General features: G+C 45.4%; 1 protein-coding gene across 3 annotated transcripts in view; it reads right to left on the reverse strand.

The window, feature by feature from the left end:
• Positions 1 to 22,120, reverse strand: part of TSG101 (tumor susceptibility gene 101) — a 167,519-nt gene that overhangs the window by 132,097 nt on the left and 13,302 nt on the right. For all 3 annotated transcript variants that reach the window (XM_055065379.2, XM_050169060.3, XM_055065378.2), the window contains exons 4-5: positions 18,191 to 18,354; positions 16,434 to 16,554 (exon numbers count right to left, since the gene is read on the reverse strand). In XM_055065379.2, the coding sequence (XP_054921354.1) occupies positions 16,434 to 16,554; positions 18,191 to 18,354 (285 nt within the window). The remainder of the gene's footprint in view (positions 1 to 16,433; positions 16,555 to 18,190; positions 18,355 to 22,120) is intronic.

The raw sequence follows: 22,120 nt of genomic DNA on the forward strand, positions 1-22,120 counted from the left end.
GCAGGCAGTCATTTCAAAATAATAGTTTGGTTATTAGATGAGAAAATGAAGGTCGAAGTATCAGTATGTGAATTTCGCGGCTAAACCTCGACGCCGGTATGTCAGTGTGACATCAGGGATTCCAAAGTATGTTTTCACATTTGGGCCGCGTTGGCTGAGTAAAGGTTCCTAAAACTTGCCATGTTGAATATCTGGTTCCTTTTAAACACAATGTAGTCAATCTGTACTGCTATATAATTAGGTAGGTCCTAGAAGATGCCATCAAAATCCATGATGTCACAGCGACCAGGTGTGAGAACTTCAAAGGGGCATCGCCACCCGTCTCGTTCTTGCGCTTTTTCTGGCTAAGCATCTTATCGTGGTAAGAGTGGTGTTTTTGGTGTAGTAGAGAGGCAATTTACTGATCCAGAAGAAATCCTTTTTCTCTTTAGTGTCCCTTTAAACGTCTTGCTTTACAACTTGTGGTTTCTCTGGGGTCCCATCATCACAAAAATGCACACTCTACATGTCCAGTGCAAGAAGGATTGGATCAAGTTAGAGGCCCCAAGATATTGGCGAAAGTGTGGTAACAGTAAGTGTAGTTCCAAATACTAGTTTCAAATAAAGGGATGTCAGATTAGAGCAAGCCATCAGCTTGTCAATTGTGAAACTGACATTCAACTAAATACATTCAACTCATGCTTGACCTTAGCTGATACAAAAATCACCTTGTTCTAACATGGTCACGCATATAAAGTCATTTTGTCTGAAACAGCAATTGAGACAGCCTGCCAATATCACTAGCACGGTGTAAGAATATTGACACGTGTACTTATCTTTATCGGGCGACCACGTTTCGCCGCTTAACAACTGTAATCGCACAGCGACGGACGCGCCTGCATGTATCCGACGTTTCTGGAAAGTTATCGATGCTTCTACCCGGCTGTCTGTTGTCGCCGAACCTTGTGTTATCTGATGTCATCGCGTAACGCGAATGGTGTAGAACTTTGTGGAAGGCACGCGGGTCCAAACGATTAGTCTGGAACATTCGACGACTGCTCTATAAAAGCCGACGCGCTTGACCCGCTGATCAGATTTTTCGACGATCGCCGACAGTGTTCGCCGCTATCGTTGTGCTATAAGTGTAGCCTGTTTTTGTGGGCACAGGTTCGCCCAATAAAAGTTAGTTTTGTTCTTCACAGTATTGCTACTGTGTTCTTGAACGTCACCACCACGTGACAATATTATGAGAGGTGTGCGAACAGCGGCGCCTCGCTGTGCTGAGGGTGCATCAACAACTTGCGTGTGCTTCTGCCCTCCTCCAAGTGACTGTGCTTTATGTTTGGGGGCCGCCAGCTCGTTCTAAAGGGTGAAGCCTCATCGACATCACATCATCGTTCGCGTTCGTCACATGCAGTTGCGAGCACTTCTATGCTTTGCGCTGGTATACGTGTGTCGCTTCTGCACGATCTCTTGAGGTGCGACTTGTTTTGTGAACCTGTTCACCCATTGATTTCTCACCGTGGCAATTGAAAAAAGCGCGAACGAGACCAAACCAATCAAACAAGCGCGAGCAGACGATAGTACGAAACGAGCGGCAAGTCAGCATAACATCAGTTTCCTGCGCGCACATCACTGAAGGCCTCTGCTTATTGTCACGTGGTAGTGACGTTAAAGAACACAGTAGCAATACTGTGAAATACAAAACTAGCTTTTATTGGGCGAACCTGTGCCCACAAAACAGGCTACACTTAAAGCACAACGACAGCAGCGAACACAGTTGGCGATTGTCAAAAATCTCATGAACGGGTCAAGCGCGTCGGCTTTTATACATCAATCGTCGAATGTTCCAGACTAATCGTTGGGACCGGCGTGCCTTCCACAAAGTTCTACACCATTCGCGTCAGGCGATGAAATCAGATACCATAAGGTTCGGTGACAACAAACAGCAGATAGAAGCATCGATAACTTTCCAGAAACTTCCGATACATGCAGGCGCGTCCCGTGCTGTGCAATAACATTTGTAAGGCGGTGAAACAGGGTCGCCCAATAAAGATAAGTACACGTGTCTCTATCGTGGCTCGTGTCCTTCCATCTGCCGCTCCGCATTCGCTCTTTCATCTTTCGCTGTGTTCGTTCGCTTATGCCCCCACATGATATGCGCCATCTTACGGAAACTGCCTGAAGCACACGCAAAACCGGTATGCTGGAACGGGCACCGTTCACACACCTTTCATAATATTCTTACACCATGGTCACTAGTTAGTAAAAGTAGCTCTACTCTCTTAACACTTTCCTTAACCACGCTTACTATCGAACCAGATATTGTTGAAAATGCAATATGTAACTTATGTAATTACTGTGAGCACCACATTTGGAAATGATGGAAACATTGAATTACCTGAGGGGACGTTAAGGGGGGAAGTGGGTATTCTGACTTTCATTAAGATTCCCTTTACCAAATTTAATGAAACTGCACAGTCTTGTTCAGTTTTTATGCCGATTCCAAATATGCAATTGCTTTTAAAATATGCCAATTAGTTATAAAGTTATATAAAATTAATTAGCATTGTTTCTAGGAACAATGGAGCAAAAACTACTCGTCAAAATCTTGCTTTAGGCCCATAGCTGGATACTAGGAACCATAAGCTTTACAATGATAGGAATAGTTCTTTGGTGTAACAGTTACTAACAATTATACAGCACACCAAAGCTTTCTGTTCAAAATGGGTTCAAAGTGGCTGTTTAATGTACGGACAATAAAAAAATATTAAAACTGAGATACAAAAATCAGGTCCTACCACTATGTGCATTATTCATGCAGTTCAGTATTGTAACAAAAATTACAATTCTAGGTGCCCCAATTACTGCAATATCACTCCTGGGAGGATGCCAATATCCAAAAATTCATGTTTTGAAAAAGCGCAAGAAAACGGACAAACTCATTTTTATTCAAATATAACAAAAACTATTGATGTATCCACATATCTAAATGGTCAGTAGCCACCAGGGACGTAATTTGTATGCCTACAGCTACCCAAATGGCGTTTTTTGAAGGCTTGTCTCAGATTTTCTGCAGATACACGCTTGCGGCTGATGCTGCTGCTCGCCGGTTATCTTTCTTGGCCATTCTCATGCTGTTCGGTATCCCCGGCTCAAGTGAAGCTCTTGGAGTATGGCAGATGCAGCTCTCTCATTCTCCCAATTAAATTTAATTAGTGCCTCAGGCACAGCAGCTTCAACAGAAAAAGCGAGGGATGCTGTTGCTTAGGTGCCAATGCCCAAATCATTGAATGCAGGCATTCACTATTGTTTTGGGTCATGCTGCGCTGGCACCTTTGAAGCAATTTTTCTTCTGAGAGGCGCTCATACACTGGTAGACAGGCTTGACAAACATGGACAGGCAAATTATATCGACGCTTTGGGATGGGCTCATTTTTTGCTTGCGCAGCATTCTGACGGCACCAAGAGTCTGGACCAGATGGGCAAAGACTGTGGTTTGAAACCTTGTCGTTTGACGTGATGTGGTGGTATGTTGCCATCACAGCCTTCTGCATGGCCTTCACATCCCCTTTGTTGGATTTTAATGCCCATCCATAGTAGGCACTGAGTTTGGTGATCAGGTCACCCGTCAATTTTCCTTTGCCACCAGGCACCAAGAGTCTGGACCAGATGGGCAAAGACTGTGGTTTGAAACCTTGTCGTCTGACGTGATGTGGTGGTATGTTGCCATCACAGCCTTCTGCATGGCCTTCACATCCCCTTTGTTGGATTTTAATGCCCATCCATAGTAGGCACTGAGTTTGGTGATCAGGTCACCCGTCAATTTTCCTTTGCCACCAGGCACCAAGAGTCTTGAGCAGATGGGCAAAGACTGTGGTTTGAAACCTTGTTGTTTGACGTGATGCGGTGGTATGTTGCCATCAGAGCCTTCTGCATAGCCTTCCTATTCCCTTTGTTGGATTTTAATGCCCATCGATATTAGGCACTGAGTTGGTGATCAGGTAGCCCGTCAATTTTACTTTGCCACCAGGTGTTTCAGAAGCAGAGCACTTGTGTTTGGCAACGAGAGTGCGCAAAGCAGCCCCCATCCTTTTTTGGACGTAATTCAGCATCTTCCTTCTCGACTGGCACGACAAAGCCATACACTTTGGCTTGCCTGACAGCAAGAAATGCACAACTATCACCATCTGAGAGGCCTGTGGTGTACCTCAGTTTGCGCAGCTCAAGTGACCTCTGGAACAGTATAAGCGCCACTTCAACTTCCATTTCCTCTGCTTTTTTTTTTCGGTATTTTTTTGGCACGTGTGGCTTGCCTTCCAATCTTGGTAGTCCGGGTCACTAGATTTTGGGCCACACACGCATCCAGCACAGAAGTTGCTCAGGACAACGTAGTCGAGCACAAGTCCAGAGAAGAGTTTGACGACCGTGATCACTCCGATGTGTGACGAATGGCCGCGCGTCATCCACGAGCCATCGTAGGATACCACTATAGTCCCGGAGTTCGCAAGTTTCAAGTCACTATATAATGACTTCACTGATAGTGCACATGCACCCATCAGCTTTTGGGCAACAGATGACGCTGCCGGTGCCAGCTTCTGCTTGAGATAGCCTTGCCACGTTTTGTTATGAAAGGCACCGGTGCGAGATATTCATTGCAGCAAAAATGTCGTTCATCACTGTTTGTTAATTTCCAGTGCTAACCATCGCATGAGCGGCAAGAATGTTCACTACGAAGGGGTTGACCGTTTTGCTGTTTTTCAGACACGACGAGCCGAACTCTGGAACATCACCGCAGTTTTCACAAATGGTGAAAAGCTTGACGGGAAGGCCATATTCTCGCTCCTCTGAGTCAAAAGTCATCGAGCCGCCACAGAGACTGCACTTTAGACTCGAGACCAAAGCATTTATCCCTTCCGTACTGATAACATAAAAGCGTGACTCCATCTCCGCCAGCCTGTCCGCACCATCGTTGAGGCTCGTACACATGTCCAATTTCCACTTTGTTGCCGAAGTTCCCACCAGTTGTCCGAGGTTTACCCCTGCTTTATTCTGCCGTTGCAGCAATTCCGCTGGCTGCACGATCTTTCTGTCGTGCCGAACGCTGCTACTGCAATCACTATTGGCCAACAACGTCGTTAGGCCTACCTCATTCTCGCCAGGTCCGTTGCATCCTGCGTCGCAGCCGTCGCTTGAAACTGCCGGCGGGTGATCGTTGCTGTTTTTTCGGCAGGATCGGAGCACTTTTCGAAGTTGTAGCGCGCTCGCTTTCTTGCCAAACTTGTTTCGAGTGGCAAACTTCCGACATCACTACACGCTACGCTAGCGGCTTTCAATATGGCGTCATGGTTCGCTTTTCAAGCGCGTCCGCACGCCTCAGCAGACGGAACCAGCTGCCTAAGCCAATCGCAGGACTTTATTTAGTCACTTGCACTGAATGGGCTAATAGGGCCGCACACTGGGACTTTTTTTCGGTGCGGTATTTCTAAATAGTGAATAGGGGGACGAACAAAGATGTGGCGAGAAATTGAAGAAGATAAGTAGTTCTTTCCAACTCGACCAAGATGGCTGCAACAGCATACGCCGTTTAGCAGCGGCGTGGCAGGAAAAAAGCCCCCCTTTTTATGCTTCTTTCTGTCAAAATATGGTTCACGGCGTTTACATAAGTTGATATTGCGGCTAAAATATTGATCCATGGCGTGGGAAACTTGGTCAGAACATGCGGCAGTGTTTGTATATTGACACAAGATGATTTCAAATTACGCGCGTAAGGCCACCTACTGCGTCTGTCCAGTTGTTTACTGCTACCTGCAAAAAATAACGGCAGTGAAGCAGGCAACACGGACTCGCAAGGCATGCGCAATCGGAGCAACGTACGATCAGCGTGGGACACGAGGGAAGAAGAGGTGTAGGTCTCTTGCAAAAAGACTGTGGACATTCTAGTGAGGCTCTTGCTTAGCTGTTTGTCGGGCACAAGTTCGCCCAAGAGAAAGTGATTAAAGCATCGTCACTCACCTGTGCGTTACAATATTACGAAAATACCACTTTCAGAAAACCAACTTTTTCCAGGAATTTTTTGGTCTCTAAGACCTGTCTCCCCCCTAAAGATCCCCTAATACGGTGTAACCACTGGAGCTGAATAACTTTTTACCTGAGGGTGCTGCAAATAAATGAATAAATGAGAGGCTCCCAAATTGTGTTCTATGGAAGTGAGCTCACTCCATCGATAATGTGTCAAATTAGAGGAGCTGCAGTTCTAACTTGATGAACAACACTCATTCATGCTCATAAAGATGCTCAAGAACACAAGATTAACTTGAGGCTAACTCCCACGTCCGTATTTAAATAGCACATGTTACATACACATGTTACAAGTACGTCACATGTCAGACAACCGCTAAATTAATATAAATGAAATACAGTACTGCCTCATTAACTTGAACTTGCATATTTTGAAAAATTTACCAAGTCGAAGTTTTCCACGCCACCAAACCATCTCCCATACGTGCCATGTATTTATTGCCCTTTATCTGAAAGTATTTTTGGGCCAAATTACAGATATCTCGAAATCTTGTCTGAGAGCGGAACAAAACTTCGCCGCCAGAACATTTAACAAGCTCCGCACGAGGCTAGCCCGCTTACCCCAAAGCGGACGTTTTCCCCGAATGTCAAGTCGGAACCTAGTGGCATAATAACTTTGTCCAGCAACCATGTGGTAGGCCATGTGATGGGAGAGCCATGCGCAGAGGCAGGCCCTGTAAAACAGCATGCTTGATGCAGTTCGTTTTGTTCGCGTTATGCATGGAGGAAGGAAAGCATCGGAGAGTGTTGGCGAAAGTGCGGCAGAAGTTGCGTGCTGTTCTTTGCAAAGGAGCACTGGGACTGGTACCCCAAATGTCAACGTTGCCATAGCAACCACGCTCCTGAAGCTCTCACTGCTGGTCTCGGTCTCTGAACATTGAGATAATATTTTTTGGACCGTGTCTTTCTCGCAGCACATTCTGTTTGCGAGACAAGACGACGTTGGAGCATGCTGTGTAAGCTTGAAACTTGTGTTTAGGGTCTATGAGCATGAGAGTCAGCTAGCAACAGAGACATTCAAGTAATTATGTCGCCAGACTTCGCTGTCTTTTTCAATGTGGCACAGAAAAGCACAGGAGCTTCTTCACTAAAACTGTTACAGAAGTTACGTAGGCTTTGTTCTGACACACGTCAGCAGCACACCCTTCCAGAGGCTCATAGCAATGCAATTTCAAAGCTCGCGCCTATCTATTCCAGTGAACTGATTGGAGGCGGAAAGGGAGATGGCACACCAACATGGCTGCATTTCTGGCTTCAAAAACGTGACATCAGGGCCTCTCCTATTTTGTTTCTGTCCTCCATGGCTTTATGCTACGCACGTCACATACCATCAGAGATGTGGTTTCCCTCTTAATTTTTTTTTCATGTAGAATAAAAATGCACTTGCCATGTGCATTCTGCTACATCCTGCCCACACAGCGCATACTCGTGAATGGTGACGTCACTTTCGGTGGCACCATTACTGGTAAGTTCGTGCTGCGTGCGTGAATGGTGCCACAGAAAGCAACATGACCATTCACGAGTATGCGCTGTGCGGGCAGGATGTACCGGCTGAACTTACTGCCGCCAAAATTGCTGGGATCACTACAAATGGAAAGGACAGTGAAGGCGGTGACGACGAAAGACCTCGAGAGGTGCCGACATCAGCCACAGGAAGAAACATGCTTCGCTTGCTGCGAAATAAAGTTGAGTGCGGCGGCGGGAACGTTCGGCTCGTGTGAAGCAGCTCAAAAACACCTTTCTATGTTCAAGTGCTACCACAAAGCAGACCAGCCTTACAGTTTTCATGCACTGAATAAAATGGCAGTGCCAAAAAACGAAGCGGGTTGATATCTCTGGTATGGTTTTATTTTTTTTTTCTTTGATATCATTACAAAGAGCCAGTATAGAAAAGCTCTTGTTGAAAAGCCAGTCAGGAGCAGTGAATTTTCGAGAAAGAACTGAACTTTTTACGGCAATTTCCACAACATTGCTCGAAATTTTCCCGGTTTTTAGTACTTCGCGTTAACAAGGTATTACTGTATGTTGCATTTACAGGAATGGAAGTGTCCAAGGGAGGTTTGGAGCAGCTCTGGGAGCTGCAAGTTTAGCACATTGGAGTAGGTTTGGAGCATGAATGATTTTTTTTTTAGAGCATTTGACAAGTGTTCCGGAGCACTGTTCTAAAGCTCAACATGAGTGAAATACAGGCAGATAAAGAACAGATGTTCCTTACTTGACTTTGCACAACACACCAAAGTTATGGAAAATCAGTTCTGCGGAAGCCTGCGGTGTCTACCAAGTTGGCATTTTCAAATTCCCCGAGTTTTCCAGGTTTTCCCGTGTGCCTTTGCAAAATTCCCTGAGTGACGCAGAACTAAGTTTTATGTCAAGATGGGCTGAAACCACGTCGCCCAATGCTCTCAATCTCTAGTAAAAGACATGTTTTTTTGCCACAATTGAACACTCACAAAAGGAAGACACATAAAGACACCACGGGCGGCACTTCCAACTGATTTATTTTGGGCTGTGACCCAAGAATATATATATACATGCACGCATGCGCTGGCTGTTCACAGATCTACGTTACCCAGCGGTCAAACAATCTAGTTTCTGATTTATAAAGCACGATAGATGCATCACTAATGCAATTTGTTTCTTTTTTATATAGTAGGCTTCCATCAGCTCATGTGCTGTTTGAAATCTACTTCTGCCAAGAATCCTAATCTCAGAAAACCTTGGTTTGCAAATGCAGGCCTTGCAGTGCGCAGGCAAATGTGATACGCCATCTTTCATTAGATTTAGTTCGTGTTCCCTGGCTCGTTCATTTAAGCTTGAGGACTTTTTAACATTAATTATTGGAAGCCTATCTTAATAGTACCTTTATTTCCTTTGACAAACAGCTTTTCTTGCAAAAATGCGGCATTTGCATTGGTTCGTGTATTGCGCCGCTGCTGTGCAACATATTCTTATCTAGTGTTGACCACTTGCTCGAAGAGGCTTTTAAACGGGACAGCACTTTAAACATTTTAAAAGTTTTTAGATACATGGATGGCTTTTTAATCCTTTTTAACAGACAAGGCTCACTGAAGTGCTGCGATGATATTTTAAACATTTTTAGGGACAATGGTAAAGGGCTTTCGTTTACGCATGAAGTGCCACAGCGTAACACCCTGCAATTTTTAGGTTTAAGATTAACCTTTCATGATGGACAAGCTTGTTGGCAATATTTCCGTATAATTCATGCCATTCCAAAATTGTGAAGCGTGGAATTGCTATGCTCTGCCTGGAGTCTGCCCTCCAAAAATCGTGTACACACACGATGCAGGCCTCGTTCAATAATCAGATTAAGCGACAGAAAGAAGCACGGTTCCCTGACTCGTTGGTGACCTCAGTCACCGAAAGCCTTTTACAGAAAGTTAAAGGTACCAGCGCCACAAGGGAGGAAGAAAGAGCCAGAACCGTAAGACCTGCAGTGATTCCTTATGTTGATAAGGTTTCCCATAACCTCAAGAAGGTGGCAGGCCGGTATGGCGTACCCATTGCCTTTTCTGCCCCCGTCAAACTGGGTTGACTGTTCGAAAACCACATGCGAGGAGACCGGTTCGCAAGGCTGTGGCAAGAAGCATAGCACGTCCTACAGGAGATGCGCTACAGGCGTGGTGTACGAAATTCCCCTTGAGTGCGGCAAGTCCTATATAGGACAGACTGGACGTTGCATAAATGAACGAGCCAGGGAACACGAACTAAATCTAATGAAAGATGGCGTGGCACATTTGCCTGAGCACTGCAAGGCCTGCATTTGCAAACCACGGTTTTCTGAGATTAGGATTCTTGGCAGAAGTATATTTCAAACAGCACGTGAGCTGATGGAAGCCTACTATATAAAAAAGAAAGGAACAAACTGCATTAGTGATACATCTATCGTGCTCTATAAATCAGAAACTACACTGTTTGACCGCTGGGTAACGTAGATCTGTGAACAGCCAGCGCATGCGCGTATGTATATATATATTCTTGGGTCACAGCCCAAAATAAATCAGTTGGAAGTGCCGCCTGTGTTGTCTTTATGTGTCTTCCTTTTGTGAGTGTTCAATTGCAGCAAAAAAACATGTCTTTTAGCAAGCACCAACTAGGCCAACAAACAGTTCTGTTGCAACTCTCTAGTAAGCATATGAAAAAAAAAACTATTTAATCCAATTTGAATACTAAGGAGTAGTGTTTATGTTATTCAAAAAGAGAATAGAAAGGAGGGGTTAGTAATATGCACAGCAAATGTCTTCAAAAAAATTGCAAATCGAGTCAGAAATCCTCAAATACAAATAAAAAGGAGATGCATACAGAAGCAAACATTTTCAAATATGAGCTATTTCTATCAACTGATAGCAAGCTCAGTGGTATGAGGCCCGAACTTTGTCACAATTGGGATTCTCTTGCAACAGCTCGTAAGTCAACCTCAACTGCCCTGACATACTCTCAGCCCACGCACGACGCCTCAGTGTTGTGTTTCACTGCTTTAAAGAGTTCATTTTGGTTTGGATAAGGTGCACTTGCATCTCGGCATCAGCCAACACTTTTTTTTTAGCTCAAGCTCCTTCAAAACAGCGGCAGCACGCTTCCTTTCCTGTTCATTCCTCAATGTGTAGGTTCTTTCTGTTCGTGTCCTCCTTCTGCCACTCATTCACCCCATGGACCATTTGAAGCATCTTCTTGGTCACTTGCACAGTCCAATTTTTAGAACTCCCTAGGGGCCGCGAAAACGTCCGAAAAGTCGGCCAGTTGGAGAAAATAAATGCCTGTCATTTACTGCCCTTAAGGGGGTATGGTATGGTACACAACCCAAAAAATCGAATTTGCAATATTGGCACAGAAAAATCGACTGCTCTACGAGGAACAAACCTGCGAAAGCACGACCTCGAGCGCCCGCTCAAAGCGGTTCAAATGTTGCGCCAAAGTGTGCCGCATGCCGTGGCATTTAAAAATGATGGACGGAGGTCGGTTAGTTTATCGCTGTCGTTCGCAGTTTTCTTCATTATGCATGGTTCTTTTTTTTTTGCTTGTGTGTGTGGTAAGTACATGATTTGTACTAAAATATCATACATTAATTAAAAGAAAATCACACATCCACCCAATTGTACCAATTGCCACAAAGGAATCCCATACGGTTTTCTCGAAAGAAAAGCATCGCACTTGATGAATAATTCGTCCTGGTCCGGAGCTCGAACCCGGGACCACCGCCTTTCTGGGGCAGCCGCTCTACCATGTGAGCTAACCAGGCGGCTAGCAGATGGCAGGAAGAAGTCGAATTTGTTAACAACTCGAAGCAAAAGTTTGACGTAATAGCCCTTTGTAGAAAACAACTATTACATCAAACTTTTACTTTTGCTTACGTGGTCGCCTCTGTTTCGAGTTTCAAATGCATTACTTGCCCAGAAGATGGCACGATTGTCCAGCAAATGGAACAGAAAGAGAACTTTCAAAGATAATTGGTCTTCTGAGCAAATGTACTCATGGACAAACACAGAACACCAATGAGTCGCTCAACCAACTCATCTGGTGCCGCTGCACTAAAAACTTTGTCAGTGCTTACACATTGAAGACAGCAACTAACAATGCTGTAGCCTACTACAATGATGGTAACTCTGCATGAGAAGCTGTTAAGCTGTTCTGCAGGCCCTTGGTCCATTCAAGGTCTGTTTTGTAATATTGCCCTCGACAGGATGGACAAAGCATGTTGAGAGGGCAGAATTCTATGACTCTGCCGAGAGCAAGGAAGGACGGATAAAAAGGAACACTAACCCCCATATTCAGAAATGCAACTTAAGTCGAAGCCCATGCTTGACTTGATTTAGATGACGCCTGGTGGCGTTAACGTGCCCAAAGATGCTCACTGCGTTTCCTTCGGCGCGTTCACGATAGGCGTCACTTGGATCAAGTCAAGCATGGGCTTCAACTTAAGTTGCCTTTCTGAATACGGGGGTAAGAAGGGTTTTGGTGACACTTGCAAGAAAGTCAGCAGTGAAATGTATTCTTCTGGGGTATTTTGAGCATCCATAAGCTGTATTCGGACATAAAACTTCATTTTTCTCAAACTGCATTTTTTATGAATTTTTCGAATTCACTGTACCTTTTCTGAGAAAGTATTCATTACATTCCAGTGAAATTTTGTACACATGTACTACAACCAGTCATAAATATTCTGAACTAAAAAAATATCAGATGATATGAATGATAACACTAAAAAATTTACATTGCAAGAAACCCCCCCTTGTTGTTTTGTGCGAGCAGATATATAATTTTTTGTAGGTGTGAACCCCAAAGTGGACATGATAACTCTTTAGTTCAGATATAGCCTATGGGAATTTAGAATAACACTGTGCAATATCATCACATTTCTCTGCGTGGTTGCAAAGAAAAGATACATCAAATATTTAAACACACCTGAAATTTTGGGAGTAGGCCACAGCAAAGGCAAACCATCTAGACACAAAGTGTCTCGTGTTGTACCCAAGAGAATCTTTTGTAATTGCATGAAATTTGATGTGAATATCTGCAGCCGTTTCTAAAATATTATGTTAAAACTAACACATACCATTTACCATACCATACCTCCTTAAGGGCTCAAACCGCCACAGGCACATTCGAAAACGCTCTGAAGGCCTGTCGGTACACGTATTAGGCATATCGGCACTCGTACTGTAACAGGAGATACCGGATGCACGCATGTATAATTATATACTGTGTCCCGTGGCAATAGCCCCTTCCCACTCTTGTTATGCTTCACTGCAATACTTTTCGTATGCTTCACCACGTAACATTTCTGTAAAGAGGCGAAGCTGACTTTCGGGAACCGGCATTATGCAACGCACCGTACTTTCCAAGCTTCTAAGCCAAGTGCGAGGACTACAAAGGCGCAGTCGGTGCCATTGCTGACAGCAGCGAATTCTTGCAATGAAAAACACGGCACCCAATGAGAAGAAGCTTGATAGTGAACGTCGAAGCAGCTAGGTCTAGCGCTGCCGCAGTGGTGGCTACGGCTGCTAGCAGATCTGCGTGCGAGAGCGCCGTTTCGAGGCAGCGAGGTAATTAAAACAGCAGCGGTGGTGGCTCTGATTAATGCTGTTTCAGACCAGCGGTCACGGCAGGAAGTCCGGGAAATTGGACGGCGAAAGGTTCTTGCGTCCTAAATTTCAGACATTCTGATACATTGACTCTACGTGGTGGTGCCGCGAAACCGTACAAATTATCGGGCATCCAGAAAGACGTCAGTTGACTATGCAATGGAAACTCCTCCAGCCGAAAACAGGGCATCAAAGACGAGTCATTACGATTCCTGTCTGTTACTCAAGCCAGCATTACTGCTACTTTCGACCCTTTCAACAAAATTGCCACCAATTATCCCTGATAGAGGCACGAATTCCCTGAGCTTTCCCTGAGTTTTTCCAGACTACTCAAAATCCCCAAGAATTCCTGGTTTTCCCAGTTGGTAGACACCCAGTATATCGAACTGATAGGCGTTTATTTGTGAGTTCAATATAGCCGTGCTCGACTGTATTAAGTTACACATTTGATGTACCCAACTAAATGTGGCCAAGAAAAAAACAATCGAGGGCATTACGTGAACAGCACCCACTGTATGTTGATAGGCTTTTGTTAATGCTAGTTTTTTTTTGTTGTTGTGCTCAATAACCTAATATTAGGTTTGATTAGCTGACATTTATTAACATTGGCACCGATTAGGTGCCAATGCAAAAGTTAAGGAGGATGTCGAGAAATGACTGATAAGATCGTATAGAGCAACCTAAACGTCTTGTGTGTTTTCTTGTTTTGGGTGAGCGCGGGAGGAATAACAGATGTGAAACATCAAAAAAATTCCATGTGACAATCTATCTGCACCAGTATTAGCAGCAATCTCAGATGTAAACATAGTCATCTAGTACGTTGTGCACATCACGTACATGCAAACCAGGGGTGTGGTCTTGGTAACGGTTCGGAAAGCGAACCGTTACAGTATTGCGCTACTTTGTGTTATATAAGGACTGAATATGTGCGTTAAAAGCATGGCTGCTAGTTCACAGCGCCTGTATTGACGAGGTTTCTGAAAAGATTGACGCAATCTTTGGTATGCCAAAGCATTGTCATGTTCATAGCCTATATATAAAAAAAAAGATATTGCAGGCTTTCCTTTTCATTAAAGGGCCCCTCACTAGGCCACATAGGAAATATTGTATATACAGTAAAACCTCGTTAAACCGTACCTGCTTGAACAGTAGCTCCATTTTAAAAGTAGTAAAGTCAAATCTCCGATTCTACGGTCATTGAACATAATGCGTTTTGTATCCGCATAAACCATACCAGCTTATTGCGTATGTATCAGTTACAGGGTTCGAACAGGCTTTGAAGGCACAAATTCAAGGGTTTTTAAGGACTTTCAAGGCCCCCAAAAGTTTTTTTCAAGGACTCATTTCAATACTCAATTTAGTACACTTTATAGTAAAACAACTTTTTTAACACACGCTGCAACAAATTTATTGAACACTAAGGAAAAGACGCACTTACAGACTAGACTAGTTTAATACTAAACGAAGACAGGTCGTAACAAGCGTTCATGAAAGCGCCTGAAGCTTTCTGATTATTTCTTGCTTGATGTTTAGAAGTTCTTCCGTCTTGCTTTTTGCCGTTTTCCTAAGGCAATTTGACTTCACAATGTGCACGACGTCGCCTGTCTCTTCTGCTTTCTCAGCCAAGTTGTCTGCTGAAGCTGTCAGATCAGCAACGGTTGCTTCAAGTCTTGCTTTCTTTCACTTTAAGGTATCAATTTCTTCCTCAACAAGGCGCCTCTTTGACTCCTTTGCTTCTTCAAGTTGCTCCTTCTTCTGGGCCTCCAGATATGCAATCCAGTCTTTGTACTCGTCATGGCTAAGCCACGATCGCTGGAAATTGCACTTCCCGGGCATTGCGCGCACACACAATTACGTCCAGGTCCAGCGCGTGCCGAAATACACATGCTCTGAATAAGCCAACGGAAGGCGATTAATAAACGCTATGAGGATGGCAACTATAATTAGTGTGCGACCGCAGCGAACAAAAAGCACAACCCAACAATATGACAACATAGAGGACGAACGCCCGAACCGGACTGGATTTTCTTGGCTTGGATCGGGAGGCAACCCTCGCTTTCAATGTGGCCAGTTGATCAACGGGCAATAGCTGAACGGCGCCAATGACTATCATCACAGAATTCAAGGGTTTTCCAGGCACCACTAAATATATCAAGGTTTTCAAGGCCTTGAAAATCACATTTTCAAATTCAAGGGTTTTCAAGGTTTTCAAGGACCCGTGCAAACCCTGCAGCTAACACGTAGTGTATCCACCTTTCGTCGCGCAAACACGGCGGCGCGTCGTCTTCATCGGGCGGCCCGGCAAAACAGCAAGCCTCAGAGATCATAACAACGGCCTCCAAGCGCCCTGTGCGTATGCGCGTGAAGCCGCATCAACATCAACATCACTTTCGCGTCGTGCCAGAGAGTGCTGCGGCATTTTGCAAGCAAGGACTCGCGTCATGCTGAAGCTCGTATAAAAAAGACACCGGGTGCTCAGCATAGAAGAAGAATTAGATTGTTCATGCTATCATATGTCAAACGAAGAAGTCGGCGCTGGCAGGGATCTGCTGTTAACTACGGTGTGTGGCATTTGGAAAGCGAAGAAGTTGCTCGGCAGTGCTGTTGCGACTGTGAAGAGATGTTGGCTACGAGGTTCGACTTTTCGCCATTGTTGCCTTTGTTGTTGCCGAAATGTGGACTAGCGACAGTGATGAGAATGACATGGAAAGCGACAGCATGGGTGATTCTGGCCCGACAGTGGCAGAAGCTGAGCGTTACGTCAGCCTCGTGAATTCAATCATCGCGATGAGAACAGCACCTCACAATGAAATAAGCCGCATGCGTGCGCGGTGAATACGTAACACCGAGGAATCTGCCATGCGAGTGTTTGCCGAGAAGAGGGGGCTGGCTGAAAAGTTGGCACGCAGCTTCGGTAAATTTGAAGCCGCTGTCGTTGCTGCTAGGCTGCCGCGGCATCAAGCGAAAATAACACTTTTGTCGTGCCAATTGAATAAATACTCATGTTTTTTTCCCCTTTCATCGCACTTTCTCCGAGTACCGTGTTTTGTTTTTGACAGGTAAGGTGGGCGATCTTATGCTATTTCGGTTAAACAGTACTACCGTTAGTACATACTTTTTTCAAGCTCCGGCCAACTATGGTTTAACAAGGTTTCACTGCAGTTGCATTCTGCTGATCCAACGTTGATAAAACTAGCTTGGAAGCAGCTGCTTTTACAGAGTACATGTTACAGCTCTGTCATAAAACTGATCAACTGAGAAATGAAAACTTACCCGTGTTCCTGGCTCCAAGGTAGGCAGGCGAACCATCCTCCTGGGGTTTTGAAAAGACGGGTGGTGTCTCGCCAAATACGATGATCATCACCTGGATGAGGCCCAGCAGGTCTGACGAGCTCTGCAGGGTTCAGCAGGCATCCACACGGTTAATGTGGGAAAATGCGTACAGCTGCTTTACTGCAGTTCAAGTGATGCACTACTAACAACAGGCTGCATAGCAGCTGTTTACGATGTTATCGCCATTTTCGATAAAATGTTTTTTGACATTTTCAATTATACAGTTGAAACCACTTATAACAATATTCAAGTGTCACGAAAATTCCATTGTTATAACAGATAATTGTTATAACCGGGTTGCATGAAAAAAATGAAATAGGGGATGGTAGAGCTGATGTGAAAAAACTATAAAGGCAGGGAGGCCATTGCCCTTCCCCACCACCTTCCTCCGTCCGGCTGCTGATTGTGTTCGCTCGTTTAACTGCTTTCTGGGCGCTCCGATTACATGTAACAAGCCATGGCTGTCGGCGTTAAAGAATAGCACTACTATAACAACTGCAAAGAAGGGTCACGGGTGGCAAACAATATGCGAGCACCACTGAGGCATCGCTATAGTGGCTCCAAAGGGGCCTTTTAAAAGATGCGAGAAAACCGCGGCAGCATGTCAGCTTGAGAAATCCAAAAGAAACGCTGAGGCGAGATCGCTACAAGCACCTCACCATGTACTTCTCACTGGCTTGCACAAGAAAACCCCATGTCCCTCAACCTTGCATGCTTTATGCAAATCTTGCCGACATCCTTCTCCAAGGCATCTAGCTGCTCCACATAATGCAACGGAAGATTTCTCGGGAAAATGAAGCCATGGAGGGACTGAATCATCTACCGGGCCTCCTGTGAGGACACCGTTGAGGCAGCTTGCCCTACCGTATCATCGCTACTGTCGTCGCCGTCGCTATCCGATGCAAGCACGTTCGTGACGATTGCCTCATCGGTTAGAAGCACTTAGTTTCTAAATCTATAGCCATGCACTTTCTTTCACCGGCAACATAGTGCATTCTCAATGACCTGCCATCTTCCGTTTCAGCGGCGAGTCAAACGACGCTGAGAAACCACATGGCCAGGAACGATTTCGACGCAACCAACAAAGACGAACGCGAGCGATTAAGTTGTTTGCAGAACTGCGCTGAGTGAGGTGCCAGCGAGCAGCGCAGTTAGAACAGTCCATTTGGGTTTCGGAGGGTGGCGCGGCATAGAGCTATGAGCGCAGCCCATTCGTGTTCAGAGGGGTGAAAGGGCGATGGGAGAGAGGAACACGGAGAAGGCCGGAAAATGAGCGCACGGTGGCTGTTGGAGCAGCAGGCCATCGTGCAGTGGCTCGAATCTATCGTTTTCTTTTGTTTTCTTTTCAAGGATTTCGCATTTCACTACCTTTCGGCTTGGACACCCAGCAGCCAGACTTCATTGTTATAACCAATAATGCGGCATCGGGGCATTGTAGTAAGCGGGTTATTTCACTATGGAAAACACACAAAAGTTGACAGTGCAGTAGCTTCTCATTGTTATAACCGATATATTGTTCAAACCAGTATCATTATAAGTGGGTTCAACTGTATGATGCTTTCGCACGTCTCTGAGAAATTGGTATAAATCGGGAGTCCCTTGTATCAAAATCTTTATCAATTCTCTTGCGTTTGATGCACCATCTTGGCACACACAATTATTCACGCAGTGCCTGAAAGGGTTTATGTGTACCATACCGGGTTCCACTCATGCAGGTAGGGCAGGAAGACGCGACCAGTCTGGTCGACGTGCCTGGACACCTTTATCTGCATGTAGCTAGTGGGCTTGACATAGCACATGGGCGAGTTGTACGGGTGCGTGTCCAGCAGCCAGATGCAGATCGGGATGTTGTACGTCGTGCCTGCACACACCGGGAGACTGACCACAGTGACCAACCTCAAGCCACTGATCCCCAAGAGCCCAAAAAGAAGCAAGTAGGTACAAAGGGTGATACGGCTCACCAGAGAAATACCCTGTGCACCTAAATGTGGCACTTACATGCACTTTGCAGGGCAGATCCCAAACGACTCGTGTAAACATCTCCTGTAAATGTGCCTTGTTGTGAAATGTATCGTCAATATACTATTCTCCAAATAGAATGCTAGTTCTGCGTTCTTGGGCTGGGAGATTTGGTGGCAAACCAAGGCCCGCTATTATCTTCAGCAGCAGTGAGCTCTTCACGAGAATGGGTGAGTGAAAGAACTTGGATGTTACTGGTTCAGTAAGTGTTCTTGAAATGACCGAATACACCCTCCTTTAGAATATAGTGTAGTCTATGTTTACCAATAAACAACAACCCTTTCTCTACCGCTGACAAGTATAGTCATCATGAACAAAATTTCCTCACACAGCAAACCTGTCCAAGGGAAGGGAAGCATAGCAGGGGGCGGCAGAAAGTTAGGTGGGCGGATGAGATTAAGAAGAATGCAGGGACAACATGGCCACAATTAGTACATGACCGGGGTAGTTGGAGAAGTATGGGAGAGGCCTTTGCCCTGCAGTGGGCATAACCAGGCTGATGATGACGATGACAGCAAACGGATGATCGGTTGCGACTTTTGATGGCCACACTTGTCCATGCACAGTTCTGCACAGCTTTGCTTGGAAACAGAAAGTGATGTGTTCTCCTTCGTAGACTTGGGAAATGACAATTATGTGGATGAACAGGAGATTCTTGCCACTGCCTACGAATGGTTCCCCCACCTACTAAATGTGCCCTTGGAGCAGTGAAAAAGTGGTCACTATCCACGCACATGTGTTTTGAACCGTTTAGATTACTTTCTTTTCGTATTCTTCTTTTCAAAGCGTAGTGCCGTCGAGGACATAGCGCGGCGCCGTCTGCCGGAATCTCTATGTGACGTAAAAAATATCATCACATGATACCGATTGTGAAGTGTTCGACGTCTTCAGTGGCTTAGCCCGTTCAGCCACCAATATTGTCATGTTGCAAGCGTTGAATGTGTGCGTCTTAGCTTCAAAACAACCTAGTGTGAAGGCCAACAAAGGTTTTTGTTTAGCGAGCCAACGTACGGCATCGTTCACTCTCGTCGGAGCGTGTGCATGTGGCGCCATGGACGACGAACATGAAGAGGCCACTCGTGTATATGGGAGCTGTTATGAAATTTACCCAGTAATCTACAACTCGAAGCACACACACATCTCGTGTAGATTTATGTTTACTAAGGCAAGCGTGATAGCCTGCACCTATTTCTGGCTTTTGCGTGCACGGTGCGCGGCCGAAAGGTAAGATTTCAATTTGCGTCAATTGATTGCCGTGCATGATTCACGGCAACACTCTTGGCGCGATAACAGTACTGTTCACAGCATTCGTCGTGGCGGGTGCGGCGTGCCATTTTCACCAGAATTATCGCGGGACGATCACTTATCACCGATATAATTTAATAAGTGGAACTTCAACCGATTATACTTTTGTGTCCTCAACCCATGCTTCCACAATTTGCGCTTCTCTGCGCAGGGTATTTTCATTGGTGTGATATCAAGTGAGCACACTGCAAGCCCAGTGTGCATCACTTGCTCGACTCTAATTACGATCGCCATATTTCGTTTTCAGTGACTCTGCCGGTCTCTAGCATCAACCAATCCGTTGACCAGCAGTTCAGTGCATCAAGGTTGCTAACAGAATGAGAGGCAGTGTGTGAGGCTGACCACGTTCTAATATGCAGCCTAAAGGAACAGCACAAGGGGAAATTCACTCTCGCTGCCCTTGCGCTGCAAACAGCAGGAATTCTGCATAATTTTGTGCTGCAACGGTGTTATCGCCCTTTGACTTTATACGGAACTTCACGGTGATGGCGGTGACTTAAATGCGCTTGGAGTGTCCATATATGATTGCTCTCGCAATAAAAACTTCACGTATTGAAATCACACCGAGAACTTCACAAAGGCTAGCAAATCGTCAGGTTCCGCATTTCACATTACGCATAACCTCCCACAAGTTAAGCAACCCAAAGGAAATCAGATGCGAGCTTATCTCCATCTCCCGATTCTGGCAAAGCACGGTCTGTTTTGGACGGTCCAAGGGCCGGACAGGAAGGTTTTGCGATGGCACTGCTCCGGGCACAAGGCACCGTCTTTTCCAGCCTGGCACGAATAAACGTAGTAAATTCTAATACGTACAGTTCCGGGAAGTTCCACGCCGTACTAACGGAACATTTTAGCTCCAACGCCATACACAAAATCTTCTTTGTGGAAGTGCTTGTCACACACGTGACAATGAATGTTGGGCTGCTTCCCCATGCTCAGCTTTATCAACCATGCATCCTGCTGCTGCTTGGTTTTGGGGTACACATGAAAACTCGCACTAGGCTCCATCGAATACATTTGGCACAGCGGCACCGAGCAGTAAACCATGCTGAAACAATAAACCAAATTACTGCCTTCGAAATGAAAGGCAGCGAGCAGTGCTGGCATGGCTGGTGGCGGCAAAGGCGAGTCACATGATGTCATTTACTACGTCACAGCGATAGCAGCGCCGGTCCCTCCCGTGGTGGCCCTCGAGGCCAATATTGAGCCCCGTAGATCGCTGTGCCACAAGACCTCAGTGCTATGCAGAGAAGCCATCTTTAAACACTTATGTCAGGCAATTTGGGAAATAAAGCAACCTTACTGAAATTAAAAAAAACGGTATGTTTCGTTCAGTAAGGAAAGCTCTACAAATTCAGTGAAAAAAGAAAAATAACGTAAATTTGGGGCAATCTTTGTCGTTCCGGAAGGTACGAAAAAGGTTAACCAGGAGGAACAAGCAGACGGCACCAAAATCCATGATGCCTCGGTGAGCTATTACGAAAACTTCAAGGCGGTGCCACCACCTCCCAGCTTCAGTTTTTGCATATTTTATGGCTTAACGAACCTCTTCTCACCATAAGAATGCATTTTTTCGAATGGTAGTATGGTAATTTACTAATATGGCTCAACTTACGGTTCTCTTCAGTGCCCTTTTACAGGGGCCATGACACCGTTGTCTGACTAACTTCAGTTTGTTATTGTAATTGATAGTAAAGGGCCATGATGATTATACTTATAAAAGAAATCTGAGCTCCCAGCTCACATTTTAACTCAAGATTTCAATGCAAAAACACTGCCTCTACACCCCTCCCACCGAGCAACTGCCATTTTGCCATTGACTGTGTGACGTCGGGAAACCGCAGGCGACTGCCATGTCCTCTGCTTTGAAACATCAAACCTTGCTGGTGAAGCAGCGCACTGACACGGACACGGCGAAGATACACAAGAATGCACGACACTCGCTGCACTCGCAACTATTCTTGTGTGTCTTTGCCGTGTCAGTGCGCTGCTTCACCAGCAAGGTATGATGATTAATCACCAACTAGCCCAACTTTCCCCATTACTGCTTTGAAACAGTTTGAGATCACAGTGGACATTTTTGCTCTTCCCTCTCTGGCACCCAATGGCACACCAAGGCAAGGGCATCGCTGCTTAACTGTGTCAGAAATTCTCGTACAGACTCGTGTGAGGGCCACACCCGCGCAAGGGCCACACTCCCAACTTCACAGCCCAAAATTTTGGGGGGAATAAAAAAATCAGAGAAACAAGTGTGGTCGGTGCCCCAATGCCGTGCGCGTGCATCGGCGAATTTTTGCGCGCTG

This window comes from Dermacentor andersoni, chromosome 10, assembly GCF_023375885.2.
Source record: "Dermacentor andersoni chromosome 10, qqDerAnde1_hic_scaffold, whole genome shotgun sequence".
Lineage (NCBI taxonomy): Eukaryota > Metazoa > Arthropoda > Arachnida > Ixodida > Ixodidae > Dermacentor > Dermacentor andersoni.